The sequence below is a fragment of the Rhamphochromis longiceps genome, linkage group LG5 (assembly GCF_057381845.1).
Source record: "Rhamphochromis longiceps isolate RC_006_pf linkage group LG5, R_longiceps_female_GT1.1, whole genome shotgun sequence".
Lineage (NCBI taxonomy): Eukaryota > Metazoa > Chordata > Actinopteri > Cichliformes > Cichlidae > Rhamphochromis > Rhamphochromis longiceps.
This window is the reverse complement of record NC_140561.1, coordinates 24,308,422-24,334,190: the sequence shown is the minus strand read 5'-3', so window position 1 is coordinate 24,334,190 and position 25,769 is coordinate 24,308,422. Positions and strand designations below refer to the sequence as shown.

The window sequence follows — 25,769 nt, the reverse complement described above, 5'->3', positions numbered from 1 at the left end:
GACATAACAAAAAACAGGAATTTAACGAAGAGATTACGAGACGATCTGAAATGTTTCTACGCTCATCGGCATTTTCATCTTCCCTTGTGAGATCGTTCAGCCTTACCTTGCAGCCCTCACAGGCGTGGACGCCATAGTGAAACCCTGACGCTTTGTCCCCACACACGCGGCACTCGATGTTTAGCACTGCCGCCGACGTATCGTCTGGGAGCTTGGATAGCACGGGAATATCTGAGTACTGTGGAGGTGACTCGGGCTCCAGCTTGATGGAATCTGATCAAGAAACACCATCACGCAGAAAGGAAGACAGACAGAAAGCACACAAAATTCAAACTTCACCTCTTACATCCATTTAAAAGTTCAGCACTCGGTTGCTTAAACCTTGCTTCTATAAATCTGCATCCTGTTACCCATAACTGCCTTTAATAGTTACTCTGATGCATGCAGCACATCTCTTAATCTCAGTCTACATCTCATTCAGGTCACCGCTTGCTTTGTTACACCTAAAGTATATTTTACATTTATATCATTCGTCTCTGGTCAATGTGCTTACTGAACATGTCTGGTTGTGTCCTGTAGCTGTGCATGTTTGTGTAGTCCATGTTGGTCAGGTGTTCTTCACTCTGCGGTGGACTTAGGTCATAGGCCACGCCAGCGGAAGGGATGGAGGATACAAGCGGGGGAGACAGGGAGGAAGGGATGGAGGAGGAGGAAATGGAGGCGTAGTCAAACGTGGACAAATGTTTCATTTCGAGCGAGTGGGAGCTGTCCTCCAGCTCTGGCAGATCTGCTGTGTTCAGACTGAAGCCAACAGGCCAGGCCAGGAGCTGCTGGGTGTCCACCATGTCTACTGTAAGAGAGAGAAAAGGCAAGTATGCGAGTTAATTCAAAAATCAGTTGCCAGCTAAATTTAACTTAACATAATTAGAAAAACAATAACCACTGAGAATAAAAGGAAGCAGAAAACTGTATATGAAAATAAAAGCACACGCAGACAAGTCCACATGCACTGTTGTACAGTTGTTAATAATTAAAAAGGACCTCTCAGAAAAATTCTAAACATTTGGGCGTGCGCACACACTCCATTAAAAACACTACAAGGAGTACCCGTCGTGCTTTACTTCATTCCTGCAGTGTGTCTGTTATCTAGTAAACAGGGAACACTGTGTCACAGGCAGTACAAAATGAACTCTGGCATTGAGGAACGTCTCTTCTGCTCAAAACACTGCCTTCCTCTGTTGCTGTTTGGGTGCTTGCTGTGCGATTGCCCAACCACAGGACACACAAAGCAGGCCAAGGATGCAGGCCTTTAGCTTCGGCAACTTCTCTGGTCTTAAGGACTGGGTTGGTGGTAAAAACTGAACAGTATCTTTTTCAACTTCTAGGAATTTTACTTTTCCTTTGCTGAAGATTTTATCTTGTGCAAATCTATTAAAGGAAACAGTTGGTGTTTACCACTATTTTTCTAATTGATAACTAATTCATTGGAATGTTTTGTCTGTCTCTGCATACTTTGAGACTGCACTTTTTCTGCATCTTCAGAAAAAGGTCAGAGAATTAAATTATTTTTTAAAAGGAGCAACAGCAAAAAAAAAAAAAACAACTTAAAAAAGGTGCATTTATTGTTTTCTCTTTGTTGCACTTGCCAAAGTACAGCAGCCAGGACCATGATTTCGCATTTTGATGGGTTTCTAATCATTGCTAACAGTTACATGGAAAAAAAAAAGCTTTGGCTACAATGACAAATGGGTATGATCCACGTCTTTGTTGGTTCTTAATGTTTTTTCATGGGATTTGTTGACACTGAGAAAACATTTTCCTAAGCAAAGTGTGCAATCTCTTGATTTCTACTGAAAGGCTCCCTCTGGGTATTCAGCTTGTTGTTAGTATAAATAAATTAAAGTTCTTGTGTCATTTCAGTTTCTAATGCAGATGGTCAAAGATTGGAAGGAAAAAAGAAAAGCCCAGATGATCAAAGTCCGCTAGTCCGAGGTTACTGCAGTCCACATGAAAGCAAACCACATACAAGCCTTTATAAGCCTGGCTACCTTTGCACAAGGCCCTGATGTAATGTACAAGTTGTAGAATATGTTGTTTTTAGGATGTAGGCTATTTAAATGGCCTTCCCAGACAGTGGCTCTTTAAAATGAGCCACTCATATGGGTTGAAGTTTGTCCCCCTGGCAATTATTAAACCTGTAAAAAAAACCCAAACATCGCTGTATATCAAAATTATATAGAACATTACTTTCTCAGAATGGCCTACCTGTAAATCTAAACCTTTGCCACCGATTTAATGACATGCAAATTCATCCCTGGCTCTGCGCTGCAGCAATCTTATCACTGCAAAACAATGTCAAACTGCTCAACAGCAACCGACAGCAGGTCAAAATGCTGCCATAACGCATCTTTTAAGATGAAACTGTTTCTGAAGAACAATTAGCGTCCACTCTAAATCGCAGTATGAGAATGATAATGTATTAGAAAAGCAGTATTAATGGAAAAAATTTGACTTTTGCAGACTGTTGCAAACAGGTTACAGGTTACATGGGGTTTTTTTTTTACGCTCAAAACTGCGGTTTCTTGAATGTGTGTTTTTTGAAGTTTTCATTGGTAAAGTTCCAAGTAAGCTCACAAATAAAGACAGGAAGTCATTCTCTGAAAACCACACCCGCTGGAGGGGAAACTAATTGGCACCGCAATAAGCCACTGAGGTCCACATTTCTATGCTCGCATTGTGGAAACGTTCAGCTAGCTAAGGATAGTACAATTCACTTGAGTGCATTTATGCAACGCTTTTCTAGTACTAGAGACCACTCTTTGTCCAGTAGTAGAATTAAATATATTTATTTGAAAAAACAAAAACAAACTATATACACATATACACACACCATATATACATATATATACATATATATATATATATATATATATATATATATATATATATATATATATATATATATATATATATCCATCAGCAGCCTAAGCAGAGAAGCCCAGACCTCCCTCTCCCCGGCCACCTCCTCCAGCTTATCCGGGGCCTCCTCCCAGTGGGACATGCCCGGAACACCAACCCCAGGAGGCGCCCAGGAGGCATCCTTGTCAGATGCCCGAACCACCTCAGCTGGCTCCTTTCGATGTGGAGCAGCAGCTGCTCTACTCTGAGCCCCTCCCGGATGGCTGAACTTCTCACCCTATCTCTAAGGGAGAGGCCAGCCACCCTTCGGAGGAAGCTCATTTCTGCCGCTTGTATCCGCGATCTCGTTCTTTCGGTCACTACCCACAGCTCGTGGCCATAGGTGAGGGTAGAGACGTAGATCGACCGGTAAATTGAGAGCTTCGCTTTTACACTCAGCTCCCTCTTCACCACGACGGACCGGTGCAGCGTCCGCATTACTGCAGCTGCAGCACCAATCCGTCTGTCGATCTCCGGCTCCCTTCTCCCATCACTCGCGAACAAGACCCCGAGATACTTGAACTCCTCCACTTGGGGCAGGAACTCATCCCCGACCCGGAGTGGGCACTCCACCCTTTTCCGGCTGAGAACCATGGCCTCAGAAAAGCAGAGATGACATTCTGAGGCCACCGAAGTGAAAGCCCTCCGCCACTTGGCTGCGCCTAGAAATCCTGTCCATAAAAATTATGAACAGAATCTGTGACAAAGGGCAGTCTTGGCGGAGCCCATCACCCACCGGGAACGAGTCCGACTTATTGCCGGCAATGCGAACCAAGCTCTTGCAACGGTTGTATAGGGATCGAATGGCCCATAGCAACGGGCCAGACACCCCATACTCCCGCAGCACCTCCCACAGGACACCCCGAGGGACACGGTCGAATGCCTTCTCCAAGTCCACAAAACACATGTAGACTGGTTGGGCAAACTCCCATGCACCCTCAAGTATCCTCGAGAGGATAAAGAGCTGGTCCAGTGTTCCGCGACCAGGACGAAAACCGCATTGTTCCTCCTGTATCCGAGGTTCGACTAACGGACGAACTCTCCTTTCCAGCACCCTTGCATAGACTTTCCCAGGGAGGCTGATATATTTATCAAAATCAGACATTAAAGGTTGATTGGCGGAGGTTTATTTTGAGATCTGGTGGCAGCTTCTGTAGTTCAGCTCATCAACCTTTACCCTCTATTGATTATATACCAAGTGCCCACAGTGGGTTTTTTTTTTGGTTCTTTCAGTTTAAATAAAGGTCAGAATTTCAGCACAAAAGTCTTACGAGTTTAGAAAACAGCAACAGTTTAAAGGACTGCAATGCAGGAACCTACAGGATCTTGAATGGACTCCAGATTCTGGTTCAGGGTCGTCACTAGAGCGTATTAACTGGAGGGTAACCAACTATGACATTTGGCTCAAGTCACTTAGTCACTTTGGTGTTGCCTATAAATACATCAATAAATAAATAAAGAAATGCACTTGTACTCACACAGGCTACGCCCAGAGGTTGTAAACTAACAAGCACAGCGATACCCATTTAAAAGAGACCATTACTAAACCTAAACCGGCCCACCCTTACAGGTAACACAACAAATTTAGGCATAAACAAGCTACTTTAAACTACACCCTCGCAGAGAAATTTAGCCACATTTAAAAAAGGTGCAAAAATATCCAAAATGTAATAGACTACAGAGGCAAACCAGGAGAATGACAGAATAGATTTTTTTTCTAGGCAAAGAATTGGACCAGTGAACTCACCAAAGGTTAAGATGACTGTGAGCGCAGAATATTTTTACCACATTTTCATTTCTTTTGTAATTTTCCAGTGGGGTCATGCTTTAAAACTACTTTCACAAGCCGATGAGTGATCTGTTTCAAGTTTTAAAGAGAAATTAGGAGTACTTCCTAAAGTCTGACCTGCACATGCTCTGCTGTCGTGCTAACCAGAAGGTTATCTGGTTATCTATCAGCACAATTCAGCATAATGTCGACACTGCTCTGGCTTTATGGTAAAATATGCAACTGTACAGCAAAACTAAGGAGGTTTATGTAAAAAACAAGTAACAACATGGAAGGAGCAGAAATGCTTTAATCAATAAATGGCATCATAGCACTATTACTACACACTTGTACACACTGGGGGCAGATTGCATGCCATAAAAGCACTGCAGCAATTTCCTAATGTTGTAAACCCGCTCAACATTTGGCAATAAAACCCTTTCTGATTCTGATTCATAAAAGAGAGCGACCCCAAATATATACTGGCAGATTTAAATCAGATATGTACTGCACTTTTTAATGTTATTTATTTCCAATTTTACTTTTATGGTAGAAATGACTATATGTGAATATTTAGCTCATATCCACTGCTACACTAGTGGGTATCTACTTTCTTCATGTTGCTGTGTTATTGTCAAATTATCTTACGTGCTAATACTCACTGGATTAAAGTAACACTTGACTCAATGCACAGTGGGGTCCATAGTCTAACAGTCTGTTAGATTTCTTTATTTTTGCTAGTTTATGATGGGAAGATAAAGGCCGATCCGGCGTCTTTCTAAACATCAGCAATGAAAACTGGATATATTTCCTGTGCTTGTGACAGGACTGTGCTGAAATTCTGACCTTGATTTAAACCGAAGAGACTGAAAAAACACAGAGGACAGCAGGCAATTTATAAATAATCAATAGAGGAAAAAGTTCAGTGACCTTCCAAACAACCTTTCACAATCACCACCAAATCTCAAAATAAACCTCCCTCCGCTCATCAACCTTTACTGCCTAATTTGGAAAAAAATAAGTGTAACAAAAGAATACAACAAATGATGCAACAGGACAAAGCCAAAATAGCAATACTCAGGTGGCACAGTAGCACCAGCTATAAAAATGGCTTGAAATGGCTCCAAATTACTTGGCACAACATCCCTGTGGAACAAACATCCTCCTCATCCTCCTCAACTGCATATTGTTTCCTCTCTACTTGTTTGGAATGTGGTGGCGAAAATCAATAGGGGGTCCACTTAAAATTCACATCAACTGTGACATTGTTTCACAGCGAGTGAGAGAAGGCATCTGCGTGTCCACATGCTGTAACTTCCACTGCCCTGGAAGCTGGTGACTATTAATAAACAGAGAAACCTGGATATTTTTCCATATGCTGGCCGGCTGCCAGCTGATCTCAAGCTAAAATAGCACCGGAGCAACTTGCGCTCTCGTTGGCATGAAGTCATCAGGACACAGAAAATTAGCAGGAGAGTGAGTTCTGACAAAAGGCAAGAGAGATAAAGTAGGAAGGGTGAAAGAGAGCGAGTTCCCAGACCACCAAAAGAAATCAAGCTGGACCCCTGAGACTTTGAAAAAACTCTTATCTTAGGAAATTCATGCTCTGTGCTCACCACCACATGGGAAGGAAAAAAAAGGGAAGGAGGCTGCAAAGTGGCAGTTAAACCAAGGTGCTTAAATTATGTTGCAATCAAAGGTAAAAAGTTTTTTCCCTATAGCTCCTCTTCTTGGAAACGCTACAGTGCAAAAGCAACCAAATTAACCTGATTTTATCAGACTGGTTTGTGGGAAAGCAACCTGTCAGAGTTTATAAAAAGTGAGGGATGACTAGTGAGGGACACGCAGTATGTTTCAAAAGGTGTGTACATGTGAGCACGTGTGACAGTTGTTTCCTGCCAGTTCTCAAATTTCCACAAGTCAGAACTTGATTTCCATGTAAGAGTACAGTGTGTAGGAGTACTTTCTATTGGCTATTGCCTAACTCGCGACCTAATAACAAAGGCCCAACGGCAATCTGGCAGGCAGGTCTGGCAGGCTGCTGTACCTGAACAAGCCAGACAGTGTGTGTGGGAGCAAACACACAGTGAGACACATCAGCATTTTCTGCGAAATGAGCTCATACAAACAGGGACAAGAAGTGTCCACTTACTTTAGAGGAGAGAGAAGCTATTATTACATGAAACAGCAAGACCAAAATGTTAACTTTAAGAGTTGAGTGTCGTGTTGTTTTTTCGCAGCCTGGATGCAGCAACTTTGGAAAAAAGAGGGAAAAACAGGGGGTCAGACTGAGAGATGTGAAATCTTTCCTTCAGGGACCGAGTTGCAAAACAAATGTGATGCTTTTTAATGTTCATATTTCTTCACAGCGCCAATAATTTGGTCCAAAACAGAATGAAGAAAATGCAAGAGATCAGATTACTTCACAGAAAGCATTTAAAGCCCTGTCTATAGCTTTGAGCGCTGTTTTGACAATCAAGGGAACAAGCCTCTTACTTACCTTTTAAAGCACTACTAGCAAAGCGTAACAAAAACACTTAAAGATGCAAAATGTGCAGAAGAAGAAAAAACCCCTACAGTCAGAAAAGATCCAGCATCATAATTCTTCTTTTTGAGTGTTTAACAGCACTCCAGCAAGAGTGCTATTCAACATAAGTCAGGCAAGAGTAAAGAGCGGTTAAGAACATGAGAGACGTTAACACAGAAATCAGCCTCATATATTTAGTAAAGGGAGAACCTGCCCTGCTACATTCAAGGGAGTAACACTCTTATCTTTGCTGTTTGAATAAAAACTATTCAACTTGTCTGAAGGCAAGGGCTGAACCACGCATATCAAACCAGGCAATCTCTCATTCAACACATGTGGCTGGAAATATATTCTGTTTCCACATGAAAGCTGAAAAAAAATTCTTGCAAAAAAAAAAAGCAACAAGTTTTTTTTCATATATCACAGCTAAGTGAAGAAAAATAGATAAATATAGACGTGCACTACAAAGAAGAGCTGCATAGTTACTAAACAAACCTTAGTCTAACAGTCTAACAGTTTTCTAGCCGTTGCTTTTATGAGATCCTGACGATAAAGTGACATGTTGCAGAGTATTTCCCCTGTAGAAGAGAGCGTTCTTTTCCTCTTTTCTTTCTTTCTTTCTTTCTTGCACAGTAAGCTGTTTATTTTACCAGCTTTTCTGTGCACATGAATGCGTTGAAGTGCGACAGAGAGAGAAAGAAAGAGAGTTAGTGCAGAGAGTTCTGTGACTTCCTGACCTCTTCATGTAAAACAGTATGTGGTTCGCTGTCAGTGACTAAAACAAAGATATGCCCGCCTGCACGTCTGCACAGTCCCCACAAATTCTTTGAAAAGATTAGTGCGCTTTAGTTTTGCCTCGATAGTCCTGCATAAGGAAGCTGTGGGACACTGGAAAAAGCATGCATTGTAAAAAATATTGTGGTTTATTTGACTAAGCAATCTAGTTTACAATATGAGATGGTAGGAGATGTACTTAAAAAACCCCAGCAAAGTTTAAAAGGCCGAATGCAGTTCAAATGCAAAAAAAGAAGAAAAAAATACCCAGAAAGAAAAAAATCATCATCATACGCATTAAAAAAAATTCTGGTGGTGTGAAGCCACAGTGGACAGAATTACCTGAAAAGGGCCTCCCCCTCTGCACCTGAACGATCAAACAGGAGAGTGATGGAAAACCATGTGCACCCAAGGTGTCAGGCAGAGGTTTGGACTGCCCTGTCAGTAGAATCGAGAGTCTCCTCTTGTCTGAAAACCCACATACTTGGTTGGTACTGAATTTACTCACCAGAAATCTTCAAAGTTTGACACAGTGGGAGGTTAGAAACCACAAGTTTTGTCTGGTTGGCACAGCTCTGAGTAAAACAGCATCCAGACAACCTTTCTCTGATTTCAATTTGATTTTTGTCTCTCTCTCTTTTTTTTGTTTCAACTTCAAAAGCTAGGAAAATTGAGCACTGATAACACTAAGTCAACCTGAGGTCAGATCAGGAGAGAGGCAAAATTAACATAAGTACGAATAAATCAAAGAAAATGCACCTCCCTCTTTAAAAGAGACAAAAACAAAACAAAACCGAGGCTGTTCTCTAATCCTAAAATGTCCTGCTAATCATAATTTTAATTTGTTCTATTGAAAGGAGTCTCGCATTAGCAGCAGAAATACACCCCCCCACACACATTTTTAAAAAAAAAAATCTGAATTGGTGCTCTTACTACACACACAGTGATGCTACCAAATATCGCAATAATCTTGCTTACACACCAAAACATGTCCATAAAGTGATAAACGGTCTGTCAAGGCAAATCAAATAAAACTGGCTGACCTCTAGTATCGCACTGATCAGTGCTGCTGTCTGCTCGCACATAACTGACTGGATGCCACGATTACATGTACGATTTAACTGCAGCTTCCTGATCATGATTGGTCTTTGTACTTGTTGGTTTATTAAGGCTATCCAAAGCAGCTAATGTTCAGACAAGATAATGAACCGAATGACAGCAACACACACGCGCACGCACGGGGTACAGCACGGTCCACTCACCCTGCTTCTCCTGTTTTGGTTCAGAGTCTTCAGTGTCCGCTAAATGACCAAGAAGTGACAGTGGCAGTGACAGGAGCAGAGACTACTGTGAGTGAGCGTGTGTGTGTGTGTGTGTGTGTGGTCATGTTTTTCCTCAGGAAGTGATGACCAATAGAAAGGGAACTACACACACATTTTCTCCTTCTGACAGAGTCTGGGCTCAGCAAAAGTTCAGACAGCAAACTATCATGTGGTCTGTGTGTGTGTCTGTGTGTGTGGTTTTATTGTCAGTTTTATATGTGTCATTCATTTTTATATATTTTTATGTGCGCATGTCGCTGCTGTATTAAATAGACAGTGCATATTTGTGTATGTGTGGCCATGTGCTTCAAGTTGTTTTCTTGTATACAGTTTTTCTTCTAGTTTCATGTGTCTAAGTGTGTGTATGTGTGTGTGTGTGTGTGTGTGTGTGTGTGTGTGTGTGTGTGTGTGTGTGTGTGTGTGTGTGTGTGTGTGTGTGTGAGGTGGTAGACATCAGATGCAGATGATTTCCTGTTGCTACACACTGACAGGCAAGCTCATCATGCCTCTTTGGTTGCACTTCTCTCCCTCCGCTCAGTCACTCAGTGTCGATGTGACCATGGTGACGCACTCGCTCCTCATGCAATTTCTAACCCAAGAACATTAACATGAAAATAATAGTTCCCTGATTTGATTTCTTACAAGAAAAGCACCGCTGTTTAACCTCATGAGCTGGGGTCAGATGCTCACTATCTCTTTTGTTGTTGAGATTTAATCTAAACAGATTTCAACAATGTAGCAAACTCCTCAATACAACAGATGTCCTGTATAGTTCAGTCTCTGTATGCACAAATACATGGCACTGATAGATTATTCCAGCTCTTTACAGCACACTGTTTTTCTTGTGTGACTCCAAGTTGGTTTATAGACAGATTCTGTTTGATTTCAGTTTATCTGTTGTCTGTTTCAATTATATATTAAAGAAAGAACTGAAATTTTCATCTCTCATTATGAGAAATTCGACCAAATTCACGTTCCAAAGCCAAGTAATAGAGAAGTGGTTTCTTCTTTCAGCTTCCATCTGCAATTGTACATCATGTGACTCCACAAGAATGCACAAATCGCAACTTAACCTAGAAAAATTATGTCCAAAAAGGCATTTAGCATATCAAAAAAGAGACAAGTGATTGACATACTAAAAAAAATCCAGAGACAGAGTCTCTGTTTGCATATTAACATCAAACAGTCATTGACAGCCTGTCATTTTGGCCCTAAGGGTCAAGTCTGGAGAGGTAGGAGGAGAGTGGTTTAGTTTGAAACTTTCACAGTGAGTGTGCGCAGAGGAAGCAACCGGTCCTTCCAACAATATAGTGAATGACCCAAATATTTTCTAAGAACTAAAGTCTTCAGTTCTTATAAAGATTAAAAAACAAAATAAAGCAAAAATACTTTAAAAAAATGTAGAAATGGTTAGATAAGAGTGAATTTTACAAACACTGGGCAGATTTAAAATGCAGCATTTGTGCTTGTAAATATCATTTTTCATGTAAAATAACTTATTTTTTGAGGCCATTCACGTCTTAATCTAACAACTCATACACTACAAGGTGGCTGCCCACACATTCGCTGATATACCACCGGGATTAACAATTCGAACGAGACAGAGAACTGTAGTTTTGACGGTACAAACCTCAGGTACAACTTGAAACTGTCTCTGAGAAACCTCAGGTGTGTGGGGGGAAATTGTCGAAAATGACTCACTGACCATATCATACAACTGTTTTTCCATTTATCAAGAGACTAGGTTTTGTGTCTTTGTACATCATGGTATACGTGTTTCTGTATATATCATACGTGCTGATACTCATATAAGTTGGTTTAACCAATATTAAACAGAGATTTCTTTGTATATATGAAATCAATCATTAGAAAATGATGCTATTCATTGTGAATTTAATGTGAGACTTGTCTTTGTAGCCAAGGTGTTGAGATGTACTAGCTTAAAATAGTTTATGATTCGGCTTGCATTATAGCAAATGCCAGGGTGCAACGATGGCACTGATTTGACCTAAAAAAAAAAAACCCAAGAACTGCAGTAGGAAATTATCTTCTTTACCTACACATTAGAACACAATGTGGCAGATTTGTCAGAACAACTGTCCCGCTGGGGCACAATATGCAAATTACCTACTTCATATCTGCATATGCGAAAGTGAAAGTGGCATAATACTTAATTTCTGTGTTCATTCTGAGTGTTTACACTGAAAAATGCATAATTAATGCATAATTGTTCTTACGTTCTTGCTGCCAGCTCTCTAAACATTTTGGAGCTGCATTATGTAACTAGCACAAATGTGGCATTAGCTCAGTGAGGGCGGGGTAGTACATGCTTGAACACTAGCTATAAACTATGAACACATGTGCGAAAACCACACATGAGAATGACTGGTCAATACGTGGATTAGTGTCATAGCTGGTTACGACATGAACCTAAATGACCAGTTTGGTATTTCAGAGGATGTGATTTTTGACTGAGATGATCAAACAAGAGCTAGAACTCGCAGACAGTTAGCTTAAGTTAGCATGAAAACAGGAAATGGAGAAGCATCAAGGATGTCTATGTCTAAAAATAAAAACACCTACCAGTACCGCTAAAGCTTACTAAATGAAATGTGTCACTACTTGGAGAAATGTAAATCATAAGCTGTAACAACAATAAATAGACTGTTTTACCAAAAATGTTAAACTACTCTTTTAATTCTTAGCTGCAGACTGATAAGATTAGGTGAAAAAATTATTTATTCCAGTGAGATAATACAGCGGTCCCTCGTTAATCGCGGGAGTTACTTTCTAAAAATAACCTGCAATAGGCAAAATCCACAAAGTCAGCTTTATTTTTTTACAATTATTATAGATGTTTTTAGGTTGTAAAACCCCTCACTACACACTTTATACACTTTTCTCAGACAGGCATGAACATTTTTACATCTTTCTCTCTTGTTTAAACACTCTCAAAGTTCAAACCTTCGTAGAAAAATAACTCCAGTATTATAGAATGAAACCAACTTCAGAGACACTGCTAGTGATCGATGATTTATGTAAATTTGACAAGCTGAATGCATTCTGTACTGGACAGGAGACACGGGACAGAGGAGCTTGATTGACAATGGTCTACAGCCGATCGGGACGCAGAACACAATGCGCTCTATCAAAAAAAAAAAAAAAAAGCATGCAAAATTGCACTAAAAAAAATCCACAAAACGGCGAGGCCGCGAAAGGTGAACTGCGATATTGCAAGGGACCACTGTACTAGTTTACTTCTTTCTCCCCATTTTTAGGCAGTTTGGTTTTTAACGATAATATATCTCACTTGTGCAACAGCAGTCATACAACATCGCCCTGCCAACACCAGATGCATTTGGTTTTGCTCATAGTATCCCTTCCGCTGATCAGTCATCATATCAGCTATCCTTAAAATATTATTCTATTTATTATCCACTCAACAATCATAATGAGTAACCACATTTTGCTTGGCCTGGGTCCCAGTAAAAATATATTTATTTTTATATACCAAATATTTTTGCTCATATGACTCTATAACGTTGAAAAGGTCGCTGTCATTCTGTGCAATGGCTTGGCAGAATCACCCATGCACACACATCTGTACACACAGCGATGTTCAAAATATGTTTTCATTGTGTCAAATGACAGTGCGGCTCCTATAGCACTGGACGCTCTTGATCGTATTAAACATAGTGAGATGTGCAAGGACGCATACACAATATGCTGCGTTTGTTTGTTGCTTATATGTTGCAAGACAAATAAGAAATGGGAAACGATGTACAAAGGGATCAGCAGATGTTTCGAAACCTTAGTCCTGGCTGACTGCTCTTCCTAGACATCGCCTTGGTTGAAAAAAATTGTTGCAAAAGTTGTGCGATGTCTGCAGTGTTTCCTTTCCATGTGCTCAAGATCTTTCTAAAACATCTCCTGGATGCCCTTCTCGGATTTTCTTGCAAGGGTAAGTGTGCATGCAAGAACTGTTTTACATTTGACTTTTGACAGTTAGAGTACAACGAAACAAACAAACAAACAAAATTCTCGCTTGCTGAAAGAGCGAGAACTGTTTGAGTGAGAAGAGGGCAACCTAAACTCAAGAACTCTGTCTCTGAAGACCATATTCTATCTTACTGATCTACTCAACGTATTAAATAAAGCACACTACTGAGTTATATTGCTGGCATTTGGAGGCAGAGAGCTAAACACAGATGCATACGTTCATCATACAACATATAAGACAGAAGAATTTACATGTCAGAAATACATTTTTGCAAGCTCATTTTTTAAGGGGTGGGGGGCAATCTGGTAATACTAGTTTTTTATGAGCAGGAAATGTTTTGGATTTCATAATCAAATAAGCTGTCAATCAGATACTGTTGTATTATAAAAATGAAACAAAGGAACATTCATTTGCCTTCTTTATCACAATACATATCAAGCCACTGGTGGCGACACAGTGGTGCAGTGGTTAGCACCGACATGCCACAGCAAGAAGGTTCTTGGTTCTAATCTCCTGGGTGGCTTAGGCCTTACTGTCTGTAGTCTGCATGTCCTCCCTGTCCCTGCATGGATTTCCCCTCAAGATACAGCTCTTCTCTCTGTGTGAGCCCTCCAGCAGACTAGCAACCTGTCCAGAGTATATGTCTGTGAAGGTTCTCAGTCATCCAGGTCATCGTAGTCAAAGGAGCTTGTAAAGAAAAGCGTCTGGACTTCTTTAAGTTGCTTCTTAAAGAAGAAGCTTCAGAACTGAACTGAAGAACTGAAGAAGCTTCTCGGATGAGAGGTGAAAGGTCTTCAAGCAACTTAAAGAAGTCCAGACGCTTTTCTTTACAAGCTCCTTTGACTATCCAGAGTATACCCTCCCACTATTAGCTGCCACAGGCTCTGTGACACCAAGTTGGATGGATGACTGATATTTATGTAAATGGACACAAAATCAACATCTGTCCATGTATGCATCTCCAGGTCAGTTTTCTTGAGATAACAACGTTTCATCTGCTGTGTTTGCTGGTTAGAAGGCTATACATAAGCACATGGGAAAAGCCAAACAAAGAGCGATAGAGCACCTGCCTTGTTTTTTTTTTAGCTGTAATGCTTTTTATGTATGCATCTGCTTCCATACATGCTTCTGTTTTTAGAATCATGAGTTTTCACAATAATTTGAGGACATGAACTCTCACCCAGTTCCTTTAAATAGCTATGAGTTAATGGTTGATGAGTCCCTTGAGCCTCAAGATCTTCCTCAGTGGTTAAGGGGAAGGAGTGGTTGCATGTTGTCATGGTCACAAACACACAGATTTTTACACATCCACTCGTAAATACTACCTGTGTGAGCAATGGTGTCACATGTACAAGACATGTATGTAAGGACATGTGTGCACAGCATAAATGGAGCACGGCCCGGGGCACTCCTTTCCTTTATGAGAAGAGAACAAAGTTTATCTATCTTTGTTGCACAGTCCAGACACATGTTTCAGACATCTAGCACTGAAAACATGAAACAGGTTAAAAAAAAACAAAAAAAAAACAAAAGGATGGAGCAAGAATAAAAACAATGAGGATAATATGACAAACAAGGACAGTGAGATCACTGCTTCATGCTGTGACACATGTGCCTATATGGTGATCACGTACGTTAATCATCACTCTATATGCTTATGATCCCAGCTGTGAAAGTCATGTGAGAATACGCACAAGCAATGATTTATTGCTAAACTTGTGTGTTGATAAACACAGGGAGTGAGAAGGAGGGTGATATGGTAGGAAAGGGGAGAGGTGCAATGTGGGAAGGGTCATGCCCTGTTCCTCGAAGCGGAGAGGAAAAGACGGGAGTGTGCTCCCGTCAGCTGCACTTAACTGGACAATAACAAAGCGACACATGACGTGAATCTCATTCAAAAGACGCACTGTAAATATGAGTGCCAGGAAAGGTGTATGCAGAAAGAAACATCACAAAATTTCTGTGAGGGGTAAAGGACGTATAAGAAGAAGGTCAGAGTTGGCTCAGGAGGCGTGTGCTCTCTACCACACGCTGGACTGGTGGCGAAGATAAATGTATACTCATGAACGGGAGTGTAAGACTGGATGAAACACTGTCCAGTCCTTGGCATGCTGTTATGTTTTTGGCAGCTTAATGTTTTAATGCTACTTGAAAGCATTTCACCATGAACGCTAAGCAGCCAAACACATGTAAGTGCAAATAACAAGTGGACATTTACATTCAAACATTGAATATCTAAAAATCACTGACATAAAGCTTCAGACTTGAGTCAACTGTAAAAAATAATGGTTGTTTATCATTTTTCTAAAAACAGTTTAAACTATTAGCCAGATCTGGCAGTGATGACTTCACTGGTAACTTGTGCCTGGTGTACCCCTCCTCTGTCCCTGTGAAAGCTGAGATAGACTCCAGTTTGATGAGACCTTACCCAACACTAAAGATATTCACAGAGATTAATGACAAAATTGGTTGATAAGCATGACAAATAAATTCAGATGGAAACTTTTTCACCCCTTCTTGGAGAGGTGAAAAAAAAATTCCATAAAGACGCAAGCTACTGGCAGTTGTTGTTCCTGTTTTATTTATTTATTTTTAGGTTATTTGGCATTCGGTTATGATTAGCCAATTTTAAATTGAGGAGGTGGATTGCAGAAATCAGCCAGATCATTCAGAGAAGAATCTGAACTGGATATGGCATTAAGCAATGCCATATCCAGTAAACCCAAGAAGCACCCGATGCACATCAAGTATGAGTCAGTTTTCAAGTTCCCAATAGAGACCAGATTTTGACCTGATGAGATGCTTTTTGCTCCCACATCTTTTTAAAAGGGAAATTAGGACAGAGGTTACTAGATATCCCTACAGTCTGTTGAATAATTTCTGTGTTAAAGTGCATTGGCAAGAAAATCCTTCTTGCGTGTGTATGGCAGTATATGTGTGTAACTGTGCGACTGGACGTGTGTGTTTTGTGTCTTTGGGACTGATTGTGCCAGACTCCCATGAGGCCTCAGAAGCTCCAGGTTCAGTTTGTTCCAGTTGTTTTCAAGTCATTAATTTAACTTTTTTTTGTCTGACAGGATGCAGAGGTAAATCTGAGGATGGGTCCTTTCCCTGGGTAGTTCCAGGTCATCAGCTATAAGAAAGCTAAATTAGGAAGGAGAATCCTGATGGGGTATATCTACATGCAAACGATACTCTTGTAACACAGTATAATTTATTACTCTACTAAAGTCAGTATCGATTTGCTGTGTTCATAATTTCTGCAAGTTGTTTTAACATTTTCATAGTAATGTTCTTATCTAACGGTTTACAATGCAGTCGCTGGCTAAGGCTCTAACTGCTGTAAAATGTTCATGTATTTTGCGTGAATTATTAGAATTAATAATGAGAACTTACACAGTGGACCATATTATGAATCTGGATTGACTGGAAACCAAATCCCCCTCCAACCTCAGCCTCATGTTGCATTTTTTTTCTCCGACAATGACTATTTTTGGCTCAAGATGCAGGATTAGTGTCTCAACAATGTTGGCTAAATGCAATGTAAGTCTGAGATATGTACTGACTGTTCTGGCTCAGTAGGTTAGAACATGGTGTTAGTAATGTCAGAGTTTCACGCAGGTCATCTGTTGTCTTGTACTCACCACTAAAACACCTAGAAGGGCTAGTCAACAGATTACCAGGTTAATGTCCACAACTATTTTTGCACCATAATGGGAAGAGCTCCTAATGTTACAGCACCAGTTTTTTTCTTCAATAATACCCTTTTTGTTGGACTGGTAAAGGAGGATTCTGTCATGGTCCTGGGTCTTGGACACAGTTTTTGAGTTTGTTATCATCTTGTTTTTCATTCTTTGGAATTTAAGAGATCTTTTAGTTTTAGTTCTGTATTAGTTAGTCTTGAGTTTTGTATTCTCAAGTTCATCTGAGTTTGTTTTTTTCAAGTTGAAAAACTTGTTTTATTATGTTACTCGTCTTTCATGCCTACTCTGTTCCTGGTGTCATCTCTGTCTCTGTGTTCTATCTGGTTTCCCTGTCCTTTCATGTTAATTCATCTGTGGACGAGTTCCTGTGTCAAGTCTCAGTCTCAGTTTGTGTTGTTTCCTGTTTTATTTTGATAGTCTCCTTACTGATGTAGAGTTTAGTTTTGCTTACCCTGTCTCATCAGTCAGATTCTTTTCAGCTGTTTCCCCGTGTGTCTTCTCTGCTTTAGCTTCTCCCTGTGTATATCTTGTATTCGTCCCCCTTGGTGTGTGCGTTTCCATAACCCTATCAGTCCATCCATTTATCCCCCACTCTGTACAGTAATTCCAGGCAAGGAAATCCAAAAAATCTGAATCAACTTTTTGGGGTGAACATTCAAAGTATCATGCAGCCAACAGATTAGCTAAACAGTGTCATTTGAAACCAATAAACAGATTAAATATGAACATACCATTAATAATGCATTACTCCATCCAAGTATAGACAGTCTAAAAGATGGCTGTAGCTTTTGGGGTCTGAAAAGTGAAGCCAATGCGTACATGCCTTTAACTTGCACTCAACGATGGCCATCGGGGGGAAACTTGTAATTGAAGCCTATGGGAAAACAACTGGAAGCATTTAGCTTACAGACTCAAGAACTCATTTTATTTAATATAAATATTAAATAAAAAAATCATTGAAAATAAAATTGACCGTGCTGTATTTCAGAAATGAGGAATATATGCGGAACGCTCATTGTCTAATGACCGCCATTAGAGAAAAGGCATGCAGTTTCACAGTCAGAACCAGCTCTCATTGCATCCGGTTTCAAAATACCAAGATGGCAGCAGTGAAAATGTTTATCTCGAAGCCTCAAATAGGGACTTCAAAAATAAACACGTGACGTCACGGCAGTTCCATCCAGTATGAGTTTGATCAAAGCTGAACCAGGAAGTTTCTCCAAACTTTAGGAAGTCCGGGTAAAATTGTACTTGGGTATCTTTTCGCTAAAAATTACTTTTGTTAAAAGGCTCTACGAATATTGCAACGCAATAGTTTACTGGTTGGCTACCTCCATGATGTATGTCAGAAAAAAACCACTGTGTTCCAGACATACCGTCTCTTCATTTTCAAGCATGTGAAAGTTGATAACAGATTAACAGATGATTGAGCAGGGGTAATCTTAACGATCAATAAATCGTTTCTCAATATTCAGGGTAAAATGAATTTTTTCAGAGAACTCAAAATTAATAACAATCAGTAGATTAATCCATTACAATAACAATAGTAAACAATAGTAAAGATATATGACAGTAAAGGTTGGATAGGTCGACAGATCTTTAATAAAATTAGGGCCTTTATTAGGGCTTTAATACGAGCCCCAGGAAAACGTGATTTCTCATGTTCACAGTCTAAAATTGAGACAGCAATTTTAAGCGGGCATCAGAAGAGAAATACCTGAAAGGCATCATGTTTACACTTGGCAACTAAAACATGTTCCCTTCCCACACAAACACAGATGTATTTAGGACAGCATGTAAAGAAATGAGAAACACGAGTCACTTCTCAGGTAGCAGGTGTTGTTGTGATTTAGGAATCATTGTGAGAGTGATAATGCGAACAGGTGCTGTGGTTGCAAAACATTTATTTTGCCGAAGGTTCTGTCGACTCAATTTGCATTGTTTAAAAAACCCACATCTAACACATTCGGCATGCTAAACGTCAGACTCAATCTTCTGATTCAGTCTAAGAAATGGTGAAATGTTAACCAGAGGGAAGTTTTGACATTTCCCAAATATACAGTTGATGTTGATCAGCTCTAAATATACAATAATGTAAAAATATGACCCCGCAAAAATGGGCTAAAAATCAAGTAACTCATAATGCTTATCAATACAAATAAAATCAGTATAGAAATCAACAAAGGCACAAATTTTACAGCAAAGAGGAGGGGACACTGGTTTGAAGAAAGGGAGACCAGACATATAAGTTTAACTAGTAAAGCAGAATTTTTCATTCGTAAATAACCTGCTTGTAGAGCAGGGCGATATGGCCAAAAATATTTATCACGATATATATTTGAAAATTTGCGATAACGATATAACTGACGATATAATTGATGCGAGACAAAATACAACTCCACAAGATTACTAGCGCAAAAAGACAACCTTCCATTTATTTTCACTTAAACAAGAAGCTGGTTTTTATGTACATTAAAGCTTTATAAAAATGTAACAGTGCAAATGCAAATTCCTTGCTGAAAGTTTAACCAAAAGGCATTTCCAGTAGAAATGGGCTGACATATCCTGAGCATAACCATGTATAATATCCACTGAAGTTAAAAAGAGGTGCTTTGCAACATTAAACTGCAGTGTGCAGTACGCATTTTTCGGACCATAAGGTGCACGGGATTATAAGGCACATTAAGCGAAACAAAGCAGTCAGATAAATCAAACTTTATTAAACTCATTCTTCTTGCTTCCTCCACTTCTGTACCATTGATTTATTAATGTTGAATTCTCTGGCAGCTGCTCTATTCCCATGTTGTTGCAGTATATTAATGACTAACCTCGTATTGTGGATGGATTATCTCAGTTGTTCTCCTGACTGAAGTTTGGTCCGTTTACAGCATCCTGCCATTCGATTGCATTTGTCTCTAACCATGAAGAACCTTCACGTTAACTTTTATAAGTGGAAAAGTGTTACTGTTCGTCCTCCAGCTTCACTGTTTATGTTATGCTAACATAGCTGTGTCGCTAGCGATCACGTAGCACATCATTATATACCAGCTAGCCCAACTTCAGTAACCCTACAAACGTCACTGCTGTTTAGTTTCCTGTCTTCATTTATGTTGGAAGTGATAGCAGAGCTGTACGTTTGAATTTTTTCATAAATCTCTCTTTACTCATATTCTATTGCGATATTTCATTTTCCTATCGTTGCCTAACATTATACCGGTATTACCGTGAACGGTATAATATGGCCCAGCCCTACCTGCTTGTGCCCCATATTTCGGTTGTCAGTAGAATTCTGCAGCCAAAATGTTGCTTTAAACTTACAGTAAATGGTGAAATGATTGGCCTTGAAGTTAATAATTACACCCAATTGAAAAAACAAATACATGACCTTAAGGCTAAACTGCGTCAAATACGCATGTCATCAGATAAAAGGAAATCAAACACGCACTTTTGAAAAACACAGTCAGAATAAGTTAATCTGATATATAGTAAACAAACCAAAGTGTTGGTGGTGTAGAAACAAAAGTGGTTAATTATCTGTGGGCTGTATAGGAACGTGGCATTCTCTTTTATCTGGATTTTATGCAGACACAAATGCGCACACTGTCTTCCTTCCTTTCATGCAGTGATTATGCTTGGCTCTTAGCGAGGTTTTGTAACATTTTAAAACCGCTGGATAGTGGAGCGGCAACTCTCTCATCATAGATTTCAAATTAACACAGATTTTCAAGAACTAAGGCAATTCTCTGTGCGGAGGTGTTTTTAAGAGGCTGAACTTTGTCTCTGTGGCTTTGTGCAGAAGTATATCATCTACGTAAGTCAAACAAGACTTTCAGCACGTGTGATGGACAACAAAAACATAGCATGGTATCTTGAGGCACTCCTTTCATTTATGGCAACTAAGCAAAGTCCAAATCTATCACAGTCATTCTCTCACACGCACCAACACACACACACACACACACACACACACACACACACACACACACACACACACACACACACACACACACACACACACACACACGCCTCACTTCAGCAGTTATATAACCCGACAGGCAATAATGCACTGATTGATGATGTATCAACACACTCAATTGGTTAGTGTCAGATTTTAAGCAGCCTATGCAGAGATTACAGGCTAATTTCACCAAAGATATGAGATATTTCTCTAACTGATTAAAGTTCCCGGAGATTTTAGACACAAATATTTGAATCTGTTTGCGTATCAGACACAGCGAAACAAAAGATTCAAAAAGCTAACAAAAAGTCTTTGTCAAACAGAGTATTACCAAACTTACATGACAGCAACGCAAATGACTTCAACAAAATGTTGTAAACCCAGTAAAACGATATTACAGCATGAATCTAGGAGTTAATCAGAAAAAAATAATCTTTTTATAACTTGTCATATTTTAAGTTCTCTTATTTTAAAATAGCCGTATTACATCAAGGGTCACGTTGCATGGACGTTTAATCTGTGAGCTCATTCTGCTAAATGTCTAATAATTCACAGGATCAGTTTGAGTACGAATGCTGCTGTTACTTGAGATCACCTTTAAAAATGTACTACTGCTACTTTTAAATAAAATAACTCCTCTTTTTTTGTCGACACTGTTTCTCTGACTTTCTGACTTAATGGTTAAAAATATATTGCTGCTGATTTTACACTATCTTTATCTTTGCTGAATATTATGATAAAACATGACTGCTTCAGCTCATTTACTACCACTGACATGTACTTACTCACTTGGGGAGCTGTTTTTACACTTGCCTTAGATTGATTCCCAGTCTTTGGTTTTTGAGGGTCAACGTACCGTGACAATAAAGCTGCTGTGATTTTAAATATAACATATAATAGTCTCAGAGGAAAGTAAACAGACCAAACACATGAAATGTCTTGTGTATGTAAATAGCAAACTAAGTTTTCAACCAAAAGTTGTGATTTGCAAGATATAATGGATAAAATGGTGATTGTTGCTGTTCTAAAATGTCTCTGAACATTTTTCCAGCAACTCCACGGTGTTATGAGACGACTGACATGAAGATCGTACAAAGCGATGAGGAAAACAGTTGAACAGTTGTACACTTGGGTTTTAAGGGGTATTTATTATTTTCTTCTTTTTTTTGGGTTGTATGGAAGCCCCAAACGCAATTTCATTGTTCTTGACAATGACAATAAATAAATAAATACTAATACTAACTTATTGTGACACTCTTACGCTTTACAAGGGGCTCTTACAAGCTTTCTCACCGTGTGTCATTACTGAGTCTTAAAAGAATACCATAAAGACATCACCTATCACACAGCCGTGCAGCAAGCCTCAAAGAGAAACGAGTGTTTAACTCTGAGCTCCAGTCAACAATATTGCTGAGTCACCACCATTATTTTCCTGTCAATTCCAAGAACACAAAACTGCCTGAAGCGTGTGTGACATATCCACAAATTCCACGTATGACACAAAAAGTATAGACTTCACAGAAGTACACATCCAAGAATGTATTGTATAGGCCCTGTAAAAAGCCTACTTTACTCAGATAAATGCTTATGGAGGTATTCAACAAAGTTTTTCAGCACAACATACACAGAAACAAACAAAGCATTCCTCGCACTCACCAGAGAGGCTGTGGTCAGTTTGATGGGTAAAATCTCTGCCTGGTGTTTGCATGTCAAGCTCACACTCACACTATGGCCTTCAGGCACACTATGGCCCAACACCTGACTTTGTGTCAGTTGTCAGTCCTGTGGCCGCCCCCCGCCCCCCCGTCATTGCCACCCCCAAACTGTGTGCCACAGCCATCCTGTCACACTGTAGGCTACCTGTGCGTGTCGACCTTAACATTTACATCGGGGACAATACGCACAAATAAAACCTGATTTAGACACAGCTGGATAAATCAACAAGTGTTCAGCTGGGATCTACCTGTTTAAACTACTTTTTAATCAAATCACCCTTTTTTGGCTCACGTGCACGAATATTTAATATCAGATTAGACTGCAACAGTGTAATATTAACCCAGTCTTCATTAATTTAAATAACTTTCTCCCCCCTACGGGTGCTTTCCCGTATTTTCTCACCCAGCCCAGCAACCGCAACACTCAGCGCGGCAGACTCTGTGCCGACCGGAAGGTGACTGACCTGATCGGTGTGTTGAGGCGCAGAGGAGACAGCGCACACTCTCTGTTTCTGAAGCTGGATGGTTTGTCTTTTATTTTCGGTGGTGTTAAATTTCTTTCAAAACTCGAAAAAAAAACCCCAAACAAACAACGGAAAAAAACCCCAAACAAACCGTGGCGTCCGCAACGTGCGCACGGGAGCGCGGCGTCAAAGAGGTCCGGTGTGTTTGCTGTGCGGTTTTCTGCTCAAACAGCAGCAGCAGCAGCTGTGGTCGTGTCTGCCTGCCTCTCTCGCTCTCTCTCCTCCCTCTCAACACAACCGATCGGGATCTTGAGGACACAGGCAGAGGCATCAAATTACCCATTATAGTGGATTTTCTCAGTTGTTTGCCCCATATGGGAGAAACAGGTAATGTAAAATTCAGACCTAAAAGTGTTGTTTCTTAGGTGTTTAGCCATGTGGAACAAATAACTTAAAGGAATAGTTCCACCTTTTCAGCAAAGCACATATTCACTTTCTTGCCTAACTTACAGGTAGCTAAGATAGTTTGATATAATTTTGACTATAGGAAAGAGCTCAGTGGGTTACCTTAGACCAAAGACTGCTAAAAGAAAAGAAAAAAAAATCACATTTTGGTATGGTTAAAAACTAATGAAATACACTTACCACTTGTGAGAAGCTCCTCTAACTAAGATGCACCAATAGTAAACTGCATTCGTATATCGTTTACCTGCTATGTGTCACGCTAGTTTTTTTTTCCGGGAACTGTGTATGGAACAAGTGAGTTTCTTTAAAGTATTGTTCCCCTCCAAGAACTAGTTCGGCTTTTTGATACTGGTTTTGCAGATTAAGCAAGTAAGGCTACATTTTATTTGGTAAGGTTTTTTTTTAAAAGTTTTAAAAAAATAATAAAATTTATTTTTATTTTTAGTAAGACAACCAGTTGAACATGGCAAGAAAAATTCATTTCAGGTTAATGTAATTTATATATCGTGATTCACTAGAATCGTTATAAAAAAATACTCCATTACTCAATTACACGTACTTAAACTTTGACAGTTTTCATTATGGAGGCACACACTGAGAAGTCATAGCTTGGATTAACTCTCTTGTTTGATATTTTTGGATCACTAATACTGATGCATTCACGTGTAAGCACGGGTTTGTTGATGTAGTTTCTTAAGGTGGGGCTCGTTTTAGTTCCAGTACTGGTCGGTAGCTTAATCGAAAACAGTGCAACGTGTTTTCTAAGCTGACGTCTTGTATACATCAAATCTGAAAGCTAACTTGTAACTACTTCATTAGTAGCAGCTGTACTAAACTGTTAACCATCTAATTTAAATTTCGATATTAAGTTCATCCCCCAATAATAGTGAATTGTTCCTTTGATACTCAGTCACTTGACAGTAAGTGGTTGCTTGTTTTGTTGCTGTCTGTCGGGCTCCCCCCCTCTTAGTCACTTAGTTTACCAGTGATGACTATCGAGCTGATTACAGTCATATTTCTGACATCACAGTCTTTGGTCTCAGAAGACGGGACTGAATTCAACTGCTGAAAGACAACAGGGTGATCATTTGACTGTGCAATTAAGTCATCTAGTTCACTAGGAAATCCTGCGAGTGTCGTTTAGCAGATAACATCCTGTCGACCCTCTCATGTGTTTACTGAAGCTGAAATTGTACTCTGCTGCATCACTTAGTTCATGAAACGCCATCCGGACAGTCAGCTAGCCTGCTGAAACTCAGCTTAGTGCAAAAACAGGTGCACAATGAATAGTAAGTTTGCCTGCGTGCTGCATCTTTTTAGACTTTGTTGTAGATTTAAGGATCTTCGACTAACCTCAACACACAGCTCGCTCTGTAACGGTAAACTAGACACAGAATCTAAGGGCTACTTTTAATTTTTTTACTCTGCTGACTAAAAGCAGATGTGGTTCATATTTTTTAACATCCTTATCTTGAAATCACATTTTGTTATATCTGACTACATATCGGATGTTGAACTGCTGTAAATACCCTACTTACCACAGACTGAAGGAGCTATTCTTAAGATTACGAATGAAACATCTCAGCACTCATGGTGCAGGTGGGTGTTTAGACTGAAATGTGCCATTGCATGAGTACAGCTGGCTAAACAAAACCCATGAACAAACCCACATATTAGATTTTTTTTTGAACATTTACCAGTGCTGAAATGTACAGCAGCCCAACAGGTACAAAGAGGCCTGTAGAAAACACACAAAGCAATAAAGCTGCCCCCCCCCCCCCCCCCCCCTTTTTTTTTTTGGTCAAAGTGTCATTTGACCAGAGTCTGACCTGTTGGGGCTGCTCGCTTTGAGGTGGCTATGTGTGACGTTGAAACAGCATGCACAGAACTGCATGTCCTGGTTTGCATTCATGGTTTTTCAGGAAGTAATTTTAGCAAACTGTAATCTTTGGTTTGCAATAGAGACCTCTGTTATTAGCCGTCGTCGTGTTACTGTGATTGCAACAAATAAATATGAATCTATAGCATGTGCTGGAATTCTTAGAAGGTCTTTCAATAAAAATGTAACAAGTCCAAAAATTGTAGTGGGATTTGTGTCAAAACCAAACTAAAGC

At 39.8% G+C, this 25,769-nt stretch overlaps 1 protein-coding gene across 6 annotated transcripts in view; it reads right to left on the bottom strand.

The window, feature by feature from the left end:
- The window catches only part of pparg (peroxisome proliferator-activated receptor gamma), a 41,912-nt gene extending 18,441 nt beyond the window's left edge, over positions 1 to 23,471 (bottom strand). Inside the window, exons 1-3 of one of the 6 annotated variants that reach the window (XM_085406775.1) lie at positions 23,342 to 23,471; positions 554 to 850; positions 107 to 273 (exon numbers count right to left, since the gene is read on the bottom strand). In XM_085406775.1, coding sequence (XP_085262901.1) covers positions 107 to 273; positions 554 to 845 — 459 coding nt within the window. In that variant the 5' untranslated portion in view covers positions 846 to 850; positions 23,342 to 23,471. Of the gene's footprint in view, positions 1 to 106; positions 274 to 553; positions 851 to 7,226; positions 7,522 to 8,369; positions 8,677 to 9,289; positions 9,385 to 22,667; positions 22,749 to 23,190 lie in introns of those variants that run through there. The other 5 variants (XM_085406773.1, XM_085406772.1, XM_085406776.1 and 2 more) reach the window with 5 other exon arrangements.
- Positions 23,472 to 25,769: the final 2,298 nt, after the last annotated feature.